This window comes from Oryctolagus cuniculus, chromosome 2 (genome assembly GCF_964237555.1).
Source record: "Oryctolagus cuniculus chromosome 2, mOryCun1.1, whole genome shotgun sequence".
Taxonomy (NCBI): domain Eukaryota; kingdom Metazoa; phylum Chordata; class Mammalia; order Lagomorpha; family Leporidae; genus Oryctolagus; species Oryctolagus cuniculus.
Window position 1 is genome coordinate 165,953,296 of NC_091433.1, and position 16,265 is coordinate 165,969,560.

The window sequence follows — 16,265 nt, forward strand, 5'->3', positions numbered from 1 at the left end:
GCAGCTACTTTAAATATATATTTGAATGTATTCAAGAAATGGAAGAACATAGACCTTGAGACTAGAACTCAGGGTATTCTGTCCAAGTGTTTCTTAGTATATTTTTATTATTTAAAGAACTTTATTGGGGGCCGGCGCTGTGTTGCAGTGGGTTAAAGCCCTGGCCTGAAGCGCTGGCATCCCATATGGATACCAGTTCTAGTCCCAGCTGCTCCACTTCTATCCAGCTCTCTGCTAAGGCTTGGGAAAGCAGCAGAAGATGGCCCAAGTGCTTGGGCCCCTGCACCCATGTGGGAGACGCGGAAGAAGCTCCTGGTTCCTGGCTTCAGATTGGCTCAGCTCTGGCCACTGCGGCCATCTGGGGAGTGCACGAGTGGATGGAAGACTTCTCTGTCTCTACCTCTCTCTGTAACTCTGTCTTTCAAATAAATAAAATAAATCTTTAAAAAAAATAACTTTTTTTTTACAACTTTTAAAGTTATGAACTTTAGAAATATAAATTTTTTTAAAGATTTATTTTTTATTTGAAAGGCAGAGTTATAGAGAGGCAGAGACAGAGGCAGAGAGAAAGAGAAAGGCTTCAATCTACAGGTGCACTCCCCAAATGGCCACAACAGCTGGAGCTGTGCCAATCTGAAGCCAGGAGCCAGGAGCTTCTTTGGTTTCTTCCACATGGGAGCAGGGGCCCAAGTCCTTGGGCCATCTTTTACTGCTTTCCCAGGCTATAGCAGAGAGCTGGATTGGAAGTGGAACAGCCAGGACTCGAACTGGTGCCCCTATGGGATGCCAGCACTGCAGGCGGCAGCTTTTACCCACTATGCCACATTGCCGGCCCCTAGAAATGTATAAATTTACCCTCATTTTTTTTGTTATTTCTCTCTGAAGGAAATAGAAAAGGATTATAATGCCAAAAGGAAAGTATAATATATATATTTTTGCTTTCTCATTGTTACTAAAAGTTTTGTTCATATTTTTCCTCTTTCATACTTGCTTGATTGTAATATAGTGACCAAATAACCAGGTCTCTTTGAATAAGTTCAGGGAATCGATTGCCTAATATTTCAAAAGAAAAAAAAAACACAAAACCATTTTTTTTCCCTCCACTTAAAATATTCTACAATGAAAATGATCTGTGATTACTTCAAGGCAAGATTCTTTTTCTATACATTGTGAAGTTTCTCTTTTTTTTTTTTTTTTGACAGGCAGAGTGGACAGTGAGAGAGAGAGACAGAGAGAAAGGTCTTCCTTTGCCGTTGGTTCACCCTCCAATGGCCGCCGCGGCCGGCACGCTGCGGCCGGCGCACCGCGCTGATCCGATGGCAGGAGCCAGGAGCCAGGTGCTTTTCCTGGTCTCCCATGGGGTGCAGGGCCCAAGCACTTGGGCCATCCTCCATTGCACTCCCTGACCCAGCAGAGAGCTGGCCTGGAAGAGGGGCAACCGGGACAGAATCCGGTGCCCCGACCGGGACTAGAACCCGGTGTGCTGGCGCCGCTAGGCGGAGGATTAGCCTAGTGAGCCGCGGCGCTGGCCCGTGAAGTTTCTCTTAAGTTCTGCTTTGCATTCAAGGTAGACTTTAGCTACCTCATTTGTTAGAAACCATTATGGTGGTAGGGGCATTTGTTGAATCTTTTCATGACTTTTCCTGTTGGGCATTTAAGTGAGTTACTAGTGTTTTCTTTTGCTTTTATTAAAATGTCCCATGAGAGGAAGGAACTGATTATACTTCTGAGCCCAGCTGACTTCTTAGTACCCTGAGCTCACTGGAAGGTATTTACAAACATATGCCCATAGTCATAAAGAAGTAATTTTCTGGTACAGTGGTGACATTGACAATAATAACTTCACAACCATAGCACACAGTAGATTTTCCATTTGCTTTTACTTTTCATTAAGTTATATAATTTCTCTTCAAGATCTTACCTTCAGGAACTCTGTCCTGGCACCAGTGCTTCTTTCCCTTATTATGGCAAATACTTGAATAATTACTTAAGGTAATTACTTAGTCACTGAAAAGTACAGTAGCTGTCTAGTGACTGACTTTTAAGAGAACAAAGTTTGGAAATCAAAAGGAAGTGAACATGAAACAGATCTCTCCTTATTCCCTACTAAGCTTATATATTCAGCTATTTTAGACACCAGTTCCACTAATACAGCTAGGTAACTGTGCTATGCTAAAGTCTAAGAAATCACACATCTGCAGAGATAGTTGACCCTTTTCATTGCCAGTCTTATTGCAGGGGTACTTAGGGTTGGTTTTTCTCCAAAGATAGCTATGTTGATACTTGTGTGAATTTCTTTAATTAATGTGTTTCATAGCCCAGTGTGTTGTATGACATAGGTATACTTTTTTTTTTTTTTTTTGACAGGCAGAGTGGACAGTGAGAGAGAGAAAGACAGAGAGAAAGGTCTTCCTTTGCCGTAGGTTCATCCTCCAATGGCCGCCACGGCCGGCGCGCTGCGGCCGGCGCACCGCGCCTATCTGAAGGCAGGAGCCAGGTGCTTCTCCTGGTCTCCCATGGGGTGCAGGGCCCAAGTACTTGGGCCATCCTCCACTGCACTCCCTGGCCGCAGCAAAGAGCTGGCCTGGAAGAGGGGCAACTGGGACAGAATCCGGTGCCCCGACCGGGACTAGACCCCGGTGTGCCGGCACCGCAAGGTGGAGGATTAGCCTACTGAGCCGCGGCGCCGGCCAATATGTATACTTTTTAACCTACCCTGCTCTGTGAGGCAGCTACTAAGAACCTAAGTTACTGTTTCCGCAGATGTGAGTATGCTAGATCATTGTTTTATTGAGTTGAGTGAATGGCATCTTTCCATTTTCGGGAGATTTCTTTACTGGTAGTCTGAAGTTTTATAACTTCAGTTCAAAGCATTACACTTTAAGTAAATTAACAAAGCTAGATTGCAAATCTTGTTTAATTAAATGGTCATTTAAACCATTGAAAGTGCTCCCTCCATCTTTCTCCTACTGCACTCCCTCAAAAAAGATTTTATGGCTAGTAAATGATTTTTATCATGTCTTTTGTGATCTTCCATTGCCTTTTTTTTTTTTTTTAAGAGTTATTTACTTGTTTGAAAGGCACAAAGAGAGCCACAAAGAGAGGGAGGGAGAGAGAGAAATAGAGAATATTCCATCCGCTGGTTCATTCCCCAAAAGGCAGCAATGGCCTGTGTTGGACCAGGCTGAACCCAGGAGCTGGGAGCTTCTTCTGGGTCTCCCATGTTGCTGACAGGGGCCCAAGTACTTTGGCCATCTTCTGCTTTCCCAAGTGCATTAGCAGGGGGCTGGATAGGAAGTAGAGCAGCTGGGACTTGAGCCATTGCTCATATGGGATGCCGGTGTTGCAGGTGGCATAACCGGCTGCATCAGAACACTGTTCCTCCCCACCCCCAATTGCTGCTGTTATTGAGTCTAGTAAGATTATGGTAAGACTAGATTTTTTACTTCAAGGGTCCAAAAGACATGTAGTTTTAATTAAGATTTTAAAACCTAATACCAATTATCATTTTTCAGTTGCTAAGTCTTTGGGAAAAAGAAATACTAGTTCTGGTATTTATAGATTATAGTTAGCTGTATAAAAACGTCATCCTGTCTCTTCTTTTGATCCAGCTTCCTGTAAATATGCCTGGGAAGGCAGCAGCAGATGGCCTGAGTATTTGGATCCCTGCCATCTACACAGGAGGTCTGGGTGGACTTCCTGCCCTTTTTTTTTTTTTGACAGGTAGAGTTATAGACAGTGAGAGAGAGACAGAGAGAAAGGTCTTCCTTCCATTGGTTCACTCCTCAAATGGCTGCCACGGCTGGCGCTGCACCAATCTGAAGCCAGGAGCCAGGTGCTTCTTCCTGGTCTCCCATGTGGGTGCAGGGGCCCAAATACTTGGGCCATCCTCCACTGCCCTCCTGGGCCACAGCAGAGAGCTGGACTGGAAGAGGAGCAACTGAGACTAGAACCCGGTGCCCATATGGGATGCCGGTGCTGCAGGCAGAGGATTAACCAAATGAGCCACGGCACCGGCCCCCTTCCTGCTTCTTGTCTTTAGCTTGGCCCAGATGTGGCTGCTACAGCCATGGGGCAAGTGAACCGGCAAATGGAAGATCTGTCTCCCCTCCCACTCCCCATGCTCTGCCTTTCAAATAAATAAATAAATCTTTTTAAAAATGTTGAGTCGTGGGACCAGCACTGTGGTGTAGCAGGCTAAGCCTCCATCCACACTGCTGTCATCCTATATGGGTGCCAGTTCAATTCCTGGCTGATCCTCTTCCTATCCAGCTCTCGGCTATGGCCTGGGAAAGCAGTGGAAGATGACCCAAGTGCTTGGGCCCTGCTCCTGGGTGGAAGACCTGGAAGAAGCTCTTGACTCCTGGCTTCAGTTCAGCCCGGATCTGGCTGTTGGGGCTGTTTGGGGAGTGCACCTGCGGATGGAAGACCTTTCTCTTTCTCTCTCTCTCTGTAGCTCTGCCTCTCAAATAAATAAATAAATCTTTAAAAAGAAAAATAAAAATGTTGAATCTTATATAAAATATTTATTTGAGAGAGAGAAAGAGACAAAAATTCTATCTACTAGTTCACTCCCCCATATTCCCGCAGTGACTAAGGCTGGGCCAGGCCAATGCCAGGAGCTACTAACTCATTCAAAGCCTCTCATGTGTTTGGACCCCAGTACTTGAGTATCACCTTCTGCCTCCTGAGGTTCACATTAGCAGGAAGCTGGAATTGGAAGTAGAGCTGGGACTCAATCCCAAGCACTCCAATATGAAATACAAATGGCCCAGCTGATAGGCTTAATATCTTGAGCTTAAAATTTTTTTTATGTAGTGTTAGATTTACAGGCCCAGTAGATTTTTTTTAATTGTTAAAAATAGCTTTCTGTTTATTTGGTTCATTTCAGTTTATTCCTGTCATTCATTCAACAAATATGGATTTAGTGCTTTCTATGGGCCAGATCTTGTAAGTGATGATTCTTACTCTTAAGGTGTTTGCAATCTGCTTTGAGAATGTAAGCAATAAGCAATAAACATATAAAATAATACAGTATATCAGAAGGTGATAAATGCTATAGAAAATAAAACAGCATAAGGGCGATGGAGCAGGGATGAGTTGGGGTGGAGATGGCAATTTACAGTTTAAAATCGGGTGGCTTGCTAAACACCATTGAGAGTAACAAAGTTGATGAGATAGCTGACAATATGGTATTCAAGAAGATGTGTTCAAGAAAAGGAAAGGAAGGGCAAATACCCTAACGTAACCACAGCCATGGCACACTTGAGGAATTCAAGGAAAGAGAGTGGCTGGAGCAACCGGGACTAGAACCGGCACCCATATGGGATGCCGGCTCCACAGGTGGAGGATTAACTGAGTGTGTCACGGCGCTGGCCCCGATTGATAAGTTTTGCAAAATGCTATTTAAGTCTGTGAAATCGAAATGATCATTTTGTTAGACATGTGCCAAAAATATAAAATTCTTTAAAATAATTGGAAAATATGCTGTGCAATCTCTTAATCGTTTTTAAAGATTTATTTACTTGAAAGGCAGAGTTAGAGAGAGAGAGTGTTAGAGAGAGATCTTCCATCGCTGGTTCACTCTCCAAATGGCTGCAACAGCTGGAAGTTAGGAGCCAGGAGCTCCTTTCCAGTCTCCCACGTGGGTGCGGGGGCCCAGGGACTTGGGCCAGCCTCCTCTGCTTTCTCAGGTGCATTATCAGGGAGCTGGATGGGAAGTGGAGCAGCCTGGACTGGCTTCCGTATGGGATACCAGCACTGCAGGTGGCAACTTAACCCACTGTACCACAGCACTTTCCCTCCACCCCTGCAATCTCTTAATCCTATTTAATTGCATAAATTAATACTTTTGTGATTCAGTTCTTATAGATTTCAGAAAATAGAATGAAAATGATTGTAAAGTGTTTGGGCTTAATTTACTAAAAGGCACTAAAACTTTTCAGGTTTTTTTTTTCCTTGTCTCTTTCAAGAGAACGGTGTTGTTATTACCTTCGAATTTGAATTGATTTTTTTTAGTTATTATATGTGACATATCTAATAAATAAGCATTGACTATACTTTTTAACTAATGAGATTACAAAAAAATTGGTTGTTAATGTCTTTCAGATGTATTGACTTAAATGCATTCAGTATTTTATTGAAAAACGCTGTTTCATTTGTTTCACTATGTTTAGAAAAGGAAGACCAGTGTCTCATGCCTGAAGCTTGGAATGTGGACCAGGGAGTAATTACCAAACTCAAGGAACAATACAAAAAGGAGAGAAAGGGGAAGAAAGGGGTGAAGAGTAAGTGGAAAACATTGCATCTTTAAATTAGAAATCTTGTCTCATTTTTATCTCCATTTTTTTCTCCAATGTTTTCCTAAAACCACTTACTCTTTTTCATTTCTGTTCCTGACCTCATTCCTTTGTACCTCTCTCAGGGGTTGAAATTAAGTGGTTAGCTGTTTCATTATAAGCTTTAAAAAAAAAACAGAATTCATTTATGACTGTGAAACCATAACATATACAAATAGCAAATGTAGAGCCTTATGAGAGTGTTGGGCCATGTGTTAAAGCATAGTGGTGATTTTTAAAAAATATATATGCTTAATTACAATAAAAACTATTACAACAAAAACTATTTTCATTTAGCCTGACTCTGGCAATTCATAAAAATTATTTCTTAGAATTATAGATTTTGGAGACAAAAAGAAAGTTAATTTCTACCCCTGAATATTCTGTGTATTCACAACACACGGTTCATTTGCTCTCAGCACTATATGCAATACAGGGCACAAAGTCAATTACATAGCCTTTAAAAGTATTTTCTAATTTAAAAATTTGATCAGTTTCATTTATAGCAATATTAACCAGTTACCTTTTTTTCTTTACAATGAAATGTGCTGACACATCAAAAACAGAAGGTAAAATGGAATTTCTAGCACTGTGAATCATATAACTTTTTCAGTATGCAAATTAACATTTAGCATAGATCTAATTAAATGTGTAAAACCGAAATGGGAAAGTTTTGAAAGCATCCCTGGAAACATTCTTAAATGTCTTTGTTAAGAGAGCCAGGTTAAACTACCTCCTTGTGGTTCTACCCTCATTGATGATACGAACATAAATATCCCTTTTATGGCATTAGGAACTTCATCCTTCTAGATATTAAGGTATCATAAAGCTAGATTAAAATCTAACCTAGTGAGAAATGTTTATTTATTTAAAAGTTGCAGAAGATTGAAAGAGTATGTTTTTTTCTTTTTCTTGACAGTGATACTAAAGTTTATTAAAAACTGGTCATTCCTGTTAGGGAACTCTTTTAAAACCTGCTAGTTGCTTAAAAACTTTTATATCTTTATTTAAAATATGTTAGAATTGAAAAATGTTTAACTTGATTCAATAAAATGTGTCCATTATTGATGTTAGCATCATATTAAAACTATCACATCATAAAAGATGTCATTGGTTATCAATTTAGATTAAATCAGAATGAGAAAGATTAATATTAAAAAGAGCATTTGGTACCTTTTATCCAATCTGATAAAACAACTTAATCTTCGCAAATATAGTGTGACATGATTTGTTCTGGATTTTTGGAGTTTGGACAATATCGGTTAGACTAAAATTTTGAGAGAAATTTGGATATTAAATGAGAAGCATTTTCCAGATTAGCTTACTACTCATGTGTATCTCTTTAGGTCATTGTACTACAAAAATTAATGTCTTTTGAATGTAAAAGTGTACTGATAGAAAAGGGTAGCCAGGACTTGTGTAGAATCCATCGACTCTTACATTGATTATTTGGTGTTTATCAAATATCAAGGTATTGCTGTAGTTGGAATTTAGCACATGAGGTGTAAAACTGCACCATTTGACTGGAACAGTATTCTTGCCAGTGGAAGCAGTTGGATTTTCTGAATCTGGGGATTATGGTCCATTTTCAGGCCTATAGTATATAGTTTTTATAGTATAGTACACTGAAGTTAGACTGTAGACTGACGTTGGCCACATTTATCATCTTAAGTTCACATTATATTGATAAAAGATACCAGTTGAGAACAACTGAAGGCTTATAAAAATAAAACTAAAGCAAAGCTTTGAATAGATACATGAAGCATTAGTTTACAAACTACTATATAAATTTTTAAATTGAATTATTAATCACTAGGAAAGTTCGAGTCTTTTTAATATAATCAAGTTGAAATATTTCCAGTCAAATTGTGTCCTCTAGTCATACTGTCTTGAAATACATTTGTAGGTATTAGTTAAAATTGCTTTAAAATAGTTATATTCTTTGGTGGTATAGGAGAAAAACCATAATGGACTATGGGTAAGATTTTCCCATTCTTAATTAAACTTATAACAGGAAAAACTACCGAAGATCTGTTTCAGCCTCTATGCTATATAAAACAGTCAAAACAGGGATGTGGGAGAATGAAGAATCAAAGCTCAGGTAAGTAACTGACAGGGCCTAAGACTTCACCTCAGGATGATAGCTTCAAGATGGAAGGCACTGAATGCGTCTTAATTTAAATAGGGATGTCATTGTTTAATTTAGTACTCTGTAGGTTCATAATCTGTGGTATCTGTCATCATTTAACGTGATAGACAATGGTTGGATTATAAACTAATATTACTTGTAATGATCCAGATGGACATGATATACATGTTTATGCAAATGTGATATTGCATTCACTTATAAAAATACATGTAAAATGCAATTGTTTTCAGGAATAGTACATTTTTAAAATAATTTGAAAACTTTGAAAATAATTAATCCAGTAGAATATTTTTAAAGATGAATGTCAACGGATGTGAAATAAGATTTATGGTACCTTTTTGATGCAGTGGAATAATTCTGTTTCCTCTTTTTTATTTTCCTCTCCCCCTACCTTTTTTTTTTTTTTTTTTTTTTTGATAGGGCCCAATAGGTCAAAACTACAAGATATGCTTGCTAATTTGAGAGATGTTGATGAACTTCCTTCATTGCAGCCATCTGTCGGTTCACCTTCCAGACCCAGTAGTTCCAGACTTCCTGAACATGAAATTAATAGGGCAGATGAAGGCAAGTATTTCAGATATTTTGGGCCACAGAAAGCACTTGATGAATCTCTCTCAGTTAAGATGTTAGAAAGGACTCTTACCTTTGAGAGAATTTTATTCTGCAAATAGTTGATCTATATGGAATTCCTTAAATGCAAGCTTTGTTGCATTCAAGGGAGTTTGATTTCAACTTCAGTCTTTAAGATAAGGGAAAATTAGTGTTATTACTTGGAGACTCAAAAATATTTAAGCAGCTTATCACTGATAAATGGAAATGGGGAAAAGTCACCTGAAGGTCTAATCACATCTTCTACTTTCTGCTTTTTCTCATTCCCTTTCAGTCCTGACCCACATGCATATAGTTTTACATAGGTTAGTCTTCATGTAGAGTAATTCTTTCTTACTTTATTTGCTTAATATAAGATCATACCAATAACTTTATTATTATAATTTTAAGATTATTTATTTAGAGTTAATATGAGATCAGTATTTAGGTTGTGCCCAGTTTTTTACAGTATAATCTTATGCTTATATATTTCTTTTAGATACAAGTTCTATTATAAATGTATAAAATGCTTATATGTGAAAATTGATTTCAGAGTATACATTTCTATTAGCTGATAATCCAGGATCACATAAACATAATTTTTGTTAATAAAAATTTTTCAAATTTTATTTTAAAAATTTCCTTGATCTTAAATACTATAATTTCTTACAATTTATATGTCCATTCAAATGAATATTTATGGAACAAAACAGCCTGAGAAAAAGCCACAGAATAAAAATTGTATTTTTCTTTTTTTTTTGAATTCAGGTGCATTGTTAAAGAGACATAAAGTGAAAAGATTGCGAATTTTCATGTTTGAATAGTTTTTCAGTGCAATTTTTGGCCCATGAGTAATTTAGCATAGTTGTAATTTATTACTCGTGTAAAGAATCATTGTGTCATACTCTAGATGTGCAATTTATTTGAGGTAGATTCATGTCTTTTGAATTACAAATTTGAAATCGTGGTCCTCAGTAGATCTGTTCACTAGTAGATTTGTTCCACTGACATTATGGAAACAAGACTTACTCAGTTTCATTTACTTGAAGATTAGGTCTTAGATATGGAGGAAAATAGTTTTTCTCTTATTCTCAAAAAGAGTTTTTATCAGAGATTCCATCCTGTATCATACATAAATTAGAATTCTTGTAAGAGAGGCAGAATACTGTTTACTACGTGATTTGGGCCATCCTCCACTGCTTTCCCAGGCCATAGCAGACAGCTGGATGGGAAGTGGAGCAGCTGGAACTTGAACCGGTGCCCATGTGGCATGCTGGCACTGTAGGCAGAGGCTTTACCTGCTATGCCACAGCACCAGCCCCTGTATATTTTCTATATTGTGAAAAGGGAAGAACAGTTGATTATTAGATTTGTTTTATGTTTACTCTTTTTTTTTTTTTTTTTTTTTGACAGGCAGAGTGGACAGTGAGAGAGAGAGACAGGGAGAAAGGTCTTCCTTTGCCGTTGGTTCACCCTCCAGTGGCCGCCGCGGCCGGTGTGCTGCGGCCGGCGCACTGCGCTGATCCGATGGCAGGAGCCAGGTACTTCTCCTGGTCTCCCATGGGGTGCAGGGCCCAAGTACTTGGGCCATCCTCCACTGTACTCCCTGGCCACAGCAGAGAGCTGGCCTGGAAGAGGGGCAACTGGGACAGAATCCGGTGCCCCGACCGGGACTAGAACCTGGTGTGCCGGTGCCACAAGGTGGAGGATTAGCCTAGTGAGCCACGGCGCCGGCCTGTTTTACTCTTCTAATTAGTTAATCCCTTCAGCTGTGGTTAAGGTATGGATAAAGCAATAAATTCCTCAGGGTTTTCTGCTCACTGAATTTTATTGTGTTTAAAAGCACTTTACAATAATTAAATGTATACATACCCTTTCAAGAAAATTGATAGAAGCAAATTAGACTAATTATTGGCTCTTCAGAGGTATGTTATGTTTCCTTTCAGTGGAAGCATTAACATTTCCTCCTTCTTCTGGGAAGTCATTCATCATGGGAGCTGATGAAGCCCTTGAAAGTGAACTGGGACTTGGAGAATTAGCAGGCCTTACAGTGGCCAATGAAGCAGATTCACTAACTTATGATGTAAGTATTTTTTAAAATGTTTTCATAAGTATATAGCTTGTTCAGTTTTAATTGTAAATATTGAGCATCGTATTTTTGCTTTTGTTGTTTTCTGCTTAAGTCAAGTATCATTTCTGTTGTTGGTCCTTTAATGGTCTGATTCTTTTCTCTGATTTTATTTATGACTTTATTGTCAGACGAAGTTTGATTTTTTGTTTAAACTTCTTGAAGCTCTTAGATCTTCATGGCTTTACGTATTTTCATTAGTTTAGTAAAGTTCTCAGCCATGCAATGACTGCTTTTTATTCTCTTCCTTCTGGAACTTTTATTTATTAGATCTCCTTTCCATAACCTCAGTTCGTTATTCTCCTTTATCTTTCTGTGACCTGTCTTTGAGATCACTAATTTTCTTTTCAGTTGAATGCAACCTATAGGTAAACCTGCCTATTGAGATTTTTTGCTTCTAGAATTCTTTTTGTTCAAAAATTTCTTCCAAAACTTTTAGTCTTGCAGTCTTTAAAAAAATGTAAGATTTATTTATTTATATGAAAGGCAGAGTCACAAAAACAGAGATGGAGAGAGAGGTCTTCTGTCTGCTGGTTCACTCCCCAAGTGGCCGCTAGGACCAGGACTAGGCCATGTTGAAGCCAGGATCCTTGACCTCCATCCAGGTCTCCTGTGTGGGTGACAGGGACCCAAGCACTTGGGCCATCTTCCACTGTTCTCCCAGGCACATTAGCAGGAAGCTGGATTGGAAGTGGAGCATCTGGGACTCAAATCAGCACTCGTATATGGGATGCCAGCCTTGCAGGTGGTGGCTTAACTGCCCATAATTCTGGTTTCCCATCTTTTGTCTTTATATATATATAATATATATATGTAAAATATATATATTATTTTTTTCTTTATTTGAAGACAGAGTTACAGAGAGGTATACACACACAGAGAGAGAGAGAGGTCTTCATTCGTTCGCTGGTTCACTCCCCAATTGGCTGCAATAGCCAGAGCTGAGCTGATCCAAAGCCAGGAACCAGGAGCTTCTTCCAGGTGTCCCACATAGGTACAGGGGCTCAGGTGCTTGGGCCATCTTCCACGCTTTCCCAGGCCATAGAAGAGAGCTGGATTAGAAGTGAAGCAGCTGGGGCTTGAACTGGCCCCTAAATGGGATGCTGGCAATGCAGGCTGGGGCTTTACCCGCTTTACCACAGCACAAGCCCCTTTTGTCTTTTTGAACGTAGTGAAAGCGTGATTGCTTTAAAGTTGGAGACTCTGTAGTTGTATTACCATTATGTCTTGTTTTCTGTTTACACTGTCTTAGCTCCTGTGTGCAGTTACTTTTTATGTCTGAATAACTTTATTTGGAAAGTTGTTTGTAGAAATAACTTCAGACTCAGGGTGATAGCTTCCATTAGAGAATATATGTTCATTTGTTTTTCTCAGAGGTCTGTAACCACTACAAACCTGAAATTAGTTTCTTCCATTTTCAGTTTTTGAGATGGTCTAAACCTGACCTTTAGTCCGCAAGGCCTTCTCTGGGATGCAACCCTATAAAGCCATAAGCAAAGCAAAGTAGTGCACCACGCCTAATTTTCTTGGTAGGTCCTCTGCATCAGTTTTTATCTCTGTGGCAACAGAAAACCATGAAAAATATTGCTTGGTTTCTCAGCCATCCTTCTGGAATCAGTAAATACCCTCTGGGAAAAAATAGCCACAAACATTGTGCTCACCTCTGTAGGCCTGTGTTCTCCCTTGGATCTTAGCTTTCTTAGTTTATCTTCACTATTTTTCACTATTTTGTTGATTCTTCACATTTTATATTTAGTTCTGCTTTTCCACTTCTCCATAATCAGAGGTGCTGCCAGTTATCTAGTTCATCATGACTAGAAGCAGAAGTTCGCATTAGATACTTCATTCTTTCTATAACAACCCTACAAAGAATTTGTCCAGTATTTAATGAAACTTACTCTTCTCTCTAGAGAAAGTTCATTCTTTTTTCATAGAAAATGTGGTATTGTGTCACCCTGTTTTCAAAAGTAGTTCTTGGTTTTATTAAATGTATTAGTAATTTTTTGCTGTGTAACAGATTATGCCAAAGCTTAATAACTTAAAATGACAAACATTGTATAGTTTCTTTGAGTCAGGAATTCAGGAAGCAGCTTAGCTGTGCAGTTCTGGCTCAAGGACTTTCATGTAGTCAGGATGTTGTCAGGGACTGAAGTCTTACCTGAAGACTAGGCTTGGGGAGGATATACTTCATTGCTCCTCGTGGATAGTGGAAGTCCTGGGTTCTTTGCTAGGTATTGTCTGGAAAACTAGTTCTTCACCACATGGACCTCACCATGGCAGATGGCTTCCTCTGCGGTGAGTGTATGGGGAAAGAGGAAGGGGCCGGCGCTGTGGCGCAGCGGGTTAACACCCTGGCCTGAAGCACCGGCATCCCATATGGACGCCGGTTCTAGTCCCAGCTGCTCCTGTTCTGATCCAATTCTCTGCTATGGCCTGGGAAAGCAGTAGAAGATGGCCCAAGTCCTTGGGCCCCTGCACCCACGTGGGAGACCTGGAAGAAACTCCTGGCTCCTGGCTTCGGATCGGCACAGCTCCGGCCGTTGCAGCCATCTGGTGAGCAAACCAGCAGAGGGAAGATCTCTCTCTGTCTCTACCTCTCTCTGTAACTCTGTCTTTCAAATAAATAAAATAAATATTAAAAAAAAAAAAAAGAGGAAGAGAGGGACATCCAAGATATGTGGCTTTATAACTTAATCTTGTAAGTAGCTTGAGTCACTTCTGTATGCTCTTAGTTACACAGATCAACACTGTAATGTGTGAGGGAACTATACAAGGTATAAGTACAGGGAGGTAGGGCTGACTGGAAACCATTTTGGTGGCTACCTTCCACATTAAGAGATTCACAAAGATTCAGCTGTTTTACAAGAGCAAACATAATTCAACCCAAGATGATTTTTTCCAGGATAACCAGCCTCAACAGTTAGAGTAGTCTTTGCATGATATGTTTTGTGTTCTCTTATCACCATATTTGTGATATTTTCTATCTAGTTCTTTTCTGAGCACTGCCTTACTGAGTATGCCCTCTAGAACCAGACTGCTTTGGTTTGTATGTAGGCTTCTTTATTTAGTAGCAGGGTTCTTTGGGCAAGTCACTCAAATTCTCCATTCCTGATGTGTTAAGTCTGTAAAGTAGAGATGACATTAATTCCTAAATCAAAAAATTATTATGAGGGTTAAACAATTTACTAATGCATGTAAAGTATTTTAAATAATGTTTAAAATAATGGATAATATTCAAAATAGCAACTGTTGTTAGTTTTGCTGCTTTTTTGTCATTGTAAGTATGGTAATATTTCTCCTATATGTCAACAATTCTTGTCCCAATCTTGTTTAAACCTAGTGTGATTGTTAGTCTTAAAGTATGAAGAGGTCATATGTGGTGCTAGTGTAAAGTCAATTACCAGCTACTCTTCAGCTTTCTTGTTAGTTGGAATGAAAAATAATGCAGTATTTTCAATTGTTGAGATAAAGTTAACATAGAGAAAAAAAACCCACATTGTTTGTTTTACCGATGAACAATAGTTTTTGTGATATTGGATTATGTTTTCCATTTTTAACATTCTCTTTCTACTTTGTAAACCTTGTTCCTAATTTGATGAAGAAAATTGGCTCCTGTTACAAAGTATTGAAAACTCAGAAGTATGATCATATTCTAAAATGTTGTTTAAAGACAACTTAGTTATTTAATTCTTATGAAAATTATACTTTCTATCCTACATTATAATTTGAATTACTTGGCTTTTAAATTCATGTGGTGGCTGGCGACACGGATCACTAGGCTAATTCTCCGCCTGCAGCACTGGCATTCCAGGTAGTAGTCCCGGTTGGGGCACCGGTTCCGTCCCGGTTGCTCTTCTTCCAGTCCAGCTTGCTCTTCTTCCAGTCCAGCTCTCTGCTGTGGCCCGGGAAGGCAGTGGAGGATGGCCCAAGTGCTTGGGCCCTGCACCTGCATGGGAGACCAGGAGGAAGCACCTGACTGCTGGCTTCGGATTGGCGTGGTGCACTGGCTGTAGGGCCATTTTGGGGGTGAACCAACGGAAGGAAGACCTTTCTCTCTCTCTCTCTCTCTCTCTTATTGTCTAATTCTGCCTGTTAAAAAAGAAAATTTAAAAAATTCATATGGTGATGATCTATTTCATATATGACTATCCACTTTTTATATTGAATTATATTTTCTTGTTATAACTTTCATATTTCTTCAAAGAAAACTGTTGACATCTTGCTAATTTTACCTATTGATCTGGTTATTTACATTTAAAAATTATTGTTTTGAAAATCATGACATGTGATGATTTAATGGCAAATCAGTAAGAAGTAATGTTATAACAGATTTTTTTTGCCTTATCTTGAACTAAATGTTTAAGTATCTTTGTTTTGTTTCTTTAATAGATAGCAAACAATAAAGATGCATTGAGGAAGACATGGAACCCTAAGTTTACATTAAGAAGTCACTTTGATGGCATCCGAGCCCTTGCTTTCCACCCTGTCGAGCCTATTTTGATAACAGCATCAGAGGATCATACTTTAAAAATGTGGAATTTGCAGAAAACAGCCCCAGCCAAAAAGTAAGGATATTCTACTCTGAGTATTTTTTAAAAGGTTTATTTATTTAAAAGACGAGTGACAGAGAGAGAGTAAGAGACAGAGAGAAAGATTTATCTTCCATCCATCCAGGGATGGGCCATGCTGAAGCCAGGAGCCAAGAACTTTATTCGAGTCTCCCACATGGGTGGGAGGAACTCAGGTTCTTGAACCATTATTGCTGCTTCCTAGGCACATTAGCAGGGATCCCGCTGGTTTGGAAGTGGAGTAGCCAGGACTTGAACCGGCATTCCAGTATGGGATGCAGGCATTGCAAGTGGTGACTTAACCCACTTCATCACCATAGCACCTGCCCTTATTTGAATATATTTTAATTAAACTTTTAAGCACAAAAAATATATATTTTTTAAAAGATTTTATTTATTTATTTGAGAGGTAGAGTTACAGACAGTGAGAGGGAGAGACAGAGAAAGGTCTTCCATCTGCTGGTTCACTCCCCAGATGGCCACAACAGCCAGAG

The 16,265-nt window shown here is 39.2% G+C and overlaps 1 protein-coding gene across 2 annotated transcripts in view; it reads left to right on the top strand.

The window, feature by feature from the left end:
- Positions 1-16,265, top strand: part of STRN (striatin) — a 131,805-nt gene that overhangs the window by 93,327 nt on the left and 22,213 nt on the right. The window contains exons 8-12 of one of the 2 annotated variants that reach the window (XM_070069253.1): positions 6,177-6,287; positions 8,353-8,439; positions 8,908-9,051; positions 11,022-11,158; positions 15,593-15,768. In XM_070069253.1, coding sequence (XP_069925354.1) covers positions 6,177-6,287; positions 8,353-8,439; positions 8,908-9,051; positions 11,022-11,158; positions 15,593-15,768 — 655 coding nt within the window. The remainder of the gene's footprint in view (positions 1-6,176; positions 6,288-8,352; positions 8,440-8,907; positions 9,052-11,021; positions 11,159-15,592; positions 15,769-16,265) is intronic. The other variant, XM_051842991.2, reaches the window with a different exon arrangement.